The 2,011-nt window shown below is 40.7% G+C and overlaps 1 protein-coding gene across 1 annotated transcript in view; it reads right to left on the bottom strand.

Annotated features, from left to right (window-relative positions):
- HEATR5A (HEAT repeat containing 5A) overlaps positions 1-2,011 on the bottom strand; it is a 113,233-nt gene that overhangs the window by 58,833 nt on the left and 52,389 nt on the right. Inside the window, exon 18 of the mRNA XM_023514397.1 lies at positions 1,610-1,812. Within this exon, the coding sequence (XP_023370165.1) occupies positions 1,610-1,812 (203 nt within the window). The remainder of the gene's footprint in view (positions 1-1,609; positions 1,813-2,011) is intronic.

Raw genomic sequence — 2,011 nt, 5'->3', positions numbered from 1 at the left:
AGTTGACCTAATTTTCATGAACTGGACATGTACCACATGTATGTATCAGTACAGCAGATCTAGTTTTTCATATTGACCACCTCTCAATGGTCAGTTTGTTGACCAGTTTGTTGTAGTCCCTTCGGTGGTCAATTTACAGAGGTTATGCTGTATATATATATATATATACTCTGGTTAAAATGAAACAAGCCTGGCCATATACTGATAATAACTAAAGGTAGGTGATACGTACAATATGGTCATAATAGTACACATTCTACTTTTGTAAATGTTTGAATGTTCCCTAACAGGAAGTAAATAAGAAGTTCTTCCATCAGGAAATGAACTGAAAATATTTTATCCCTTTTATCAATGGATGTATAAGAAAACTTACAGGCTGGGTGTAGTGGCTCACACCTATTAATCCTAGCACTCTGGGAGGCCAAGGCAGGTGGATTGCTTGAGCTTAGGAGTTCAAGACCAACCTGAGCAAGAGCAAGACCAAAAGACCAAAATGTCTCTACCAAAATAGAAAAAACTACATAGGTGTTGTGGTGGGCGCCTGTATTCCCAGCTACTTGGGAAGCTGAAGCAAGACGACTGCTTGAGCCCAAGAGTCTGAGGATGCTGTGAGCTATGATGCCACGGTATTCTACCCAGGGCATCTAAAAGATGATGAGATTTTTGAGACTCTATCACAAAAAAAAAAAGAAAAAGAAAAAGAAAAGAAACTTATAGTATCTTAAATACTACAAAAATGAGCTCATATCTGTTAGGTGAAAGACATCAACCAAGAAAACTCAGAACTGATGACATTGGAAGGGTGTAGTGAGCTATGATGATGCCACTCCACGCTAGCCTGGGAGACAGAGCAAGATTCTACCTCAGGAAAAAAAAAAAGAAAGAAAAAAGAGAAGAAAAGAAAAAAATACATTAAATAAATAAATAAAGAAGAAACAATCAGCTGGGCACAAATTTTTTTTTTGTGACAGAGTCTCAAGCTGTCGCCCTGGGTAGAGTGCTGTGGCATCAGCTCACAGCAACCTCCAACTCTTGGGCTCAAGCAATTTTCTTGCCTTAGTTTTTCTATTTTTAGTAGAGATGAGGTCTCGCTTCTGCTCAAGCGATCTGCCCACTTCGGCCTCTCAGTAATTTTTGTTTGTTTGTCTGTTTTAGGGACAGGGTCCTACTTTTCGTCCTCATTAGAGTGCTGTGGCATCACAGCTCACAACAACCTCCAACTCCTGGGCTTAGGAGATTCTCTTGCCTCAGCTTCCCAAATAGCTGGGACCACAGGTGCCCACCACAATGCCTGGCTATTTTTTGTTGCAGTGTGGTGGGGCGGGTTTGAACCCACCACCCTCGGTATATGGGGCTGGTGCCCTACCCACTGAGCCAAAGGCACACACCCAGAGTGCTATGATTACAGGTGTGATCCACCACAAAAAATTTTTTAAAAATTAGCTGGGTGTGTGAGGCAGCGCCTGTGGCTCAAAGGAGTAGGGCACGGGCCCCATATGCTGGAGGTGGTGGGTTCAAACCCAGCCCCCGGCAAAAAACTGGAAAATAAAAAAAAGTTAGTTGGGTGTGTTGGTGCATGCCTATAGTCCCAGCTATCATATTATAATCTATAAATCATGAATTTCAAAGAAAGTAGCACATGAGGTACTCACCTGCACATCAGGAGATGTGTTATCCTGAGACAAAGCATAAAGGATTCCAATACAAGAATTCAAGTGTTGAGAAGAACTTATTCCTCCTAAATACCTGTTTAGGGACCCCAAAGCCAATGAGTATCCTGTTCTGGTAACCACATCCCTTGCTGATATTAATCTGTAATGATGAAAGTAAAAATAAATGTCAATCACTGAGAAAAAAAAAACAAATTCATGTTCATTGTCACTTAGGCAAAACTTTTTATATAAATAGTTACAAAATTCAGAAATACATTTATTATTATTACATTTTGAGACAGAGTCTCACTATGTCACCCTTCGTAGAGGGCCATGGCATCACAGCTCACAGCAACCTC

This window comes from Otolemur garnettii, unplaced genomic scaffold (assembly GCF_000181295.1).
Source record: "Otolemur garnettii isolate 467f Iridium unplaced genomic scaffold, OtoGar3 scaffold00052, whole genome shotgun sequence".
Taxonomy (NCBI): Eukaryota; Metazoa; Chordata; class Mammalia; order Primates; family Galagidae; genus Otolemur; species Otolemur garnettii.
Note: the sequence above shows the minus strand (reverse complement) of the source record. Positions and strands in the feature narration are given on the sequence as shown.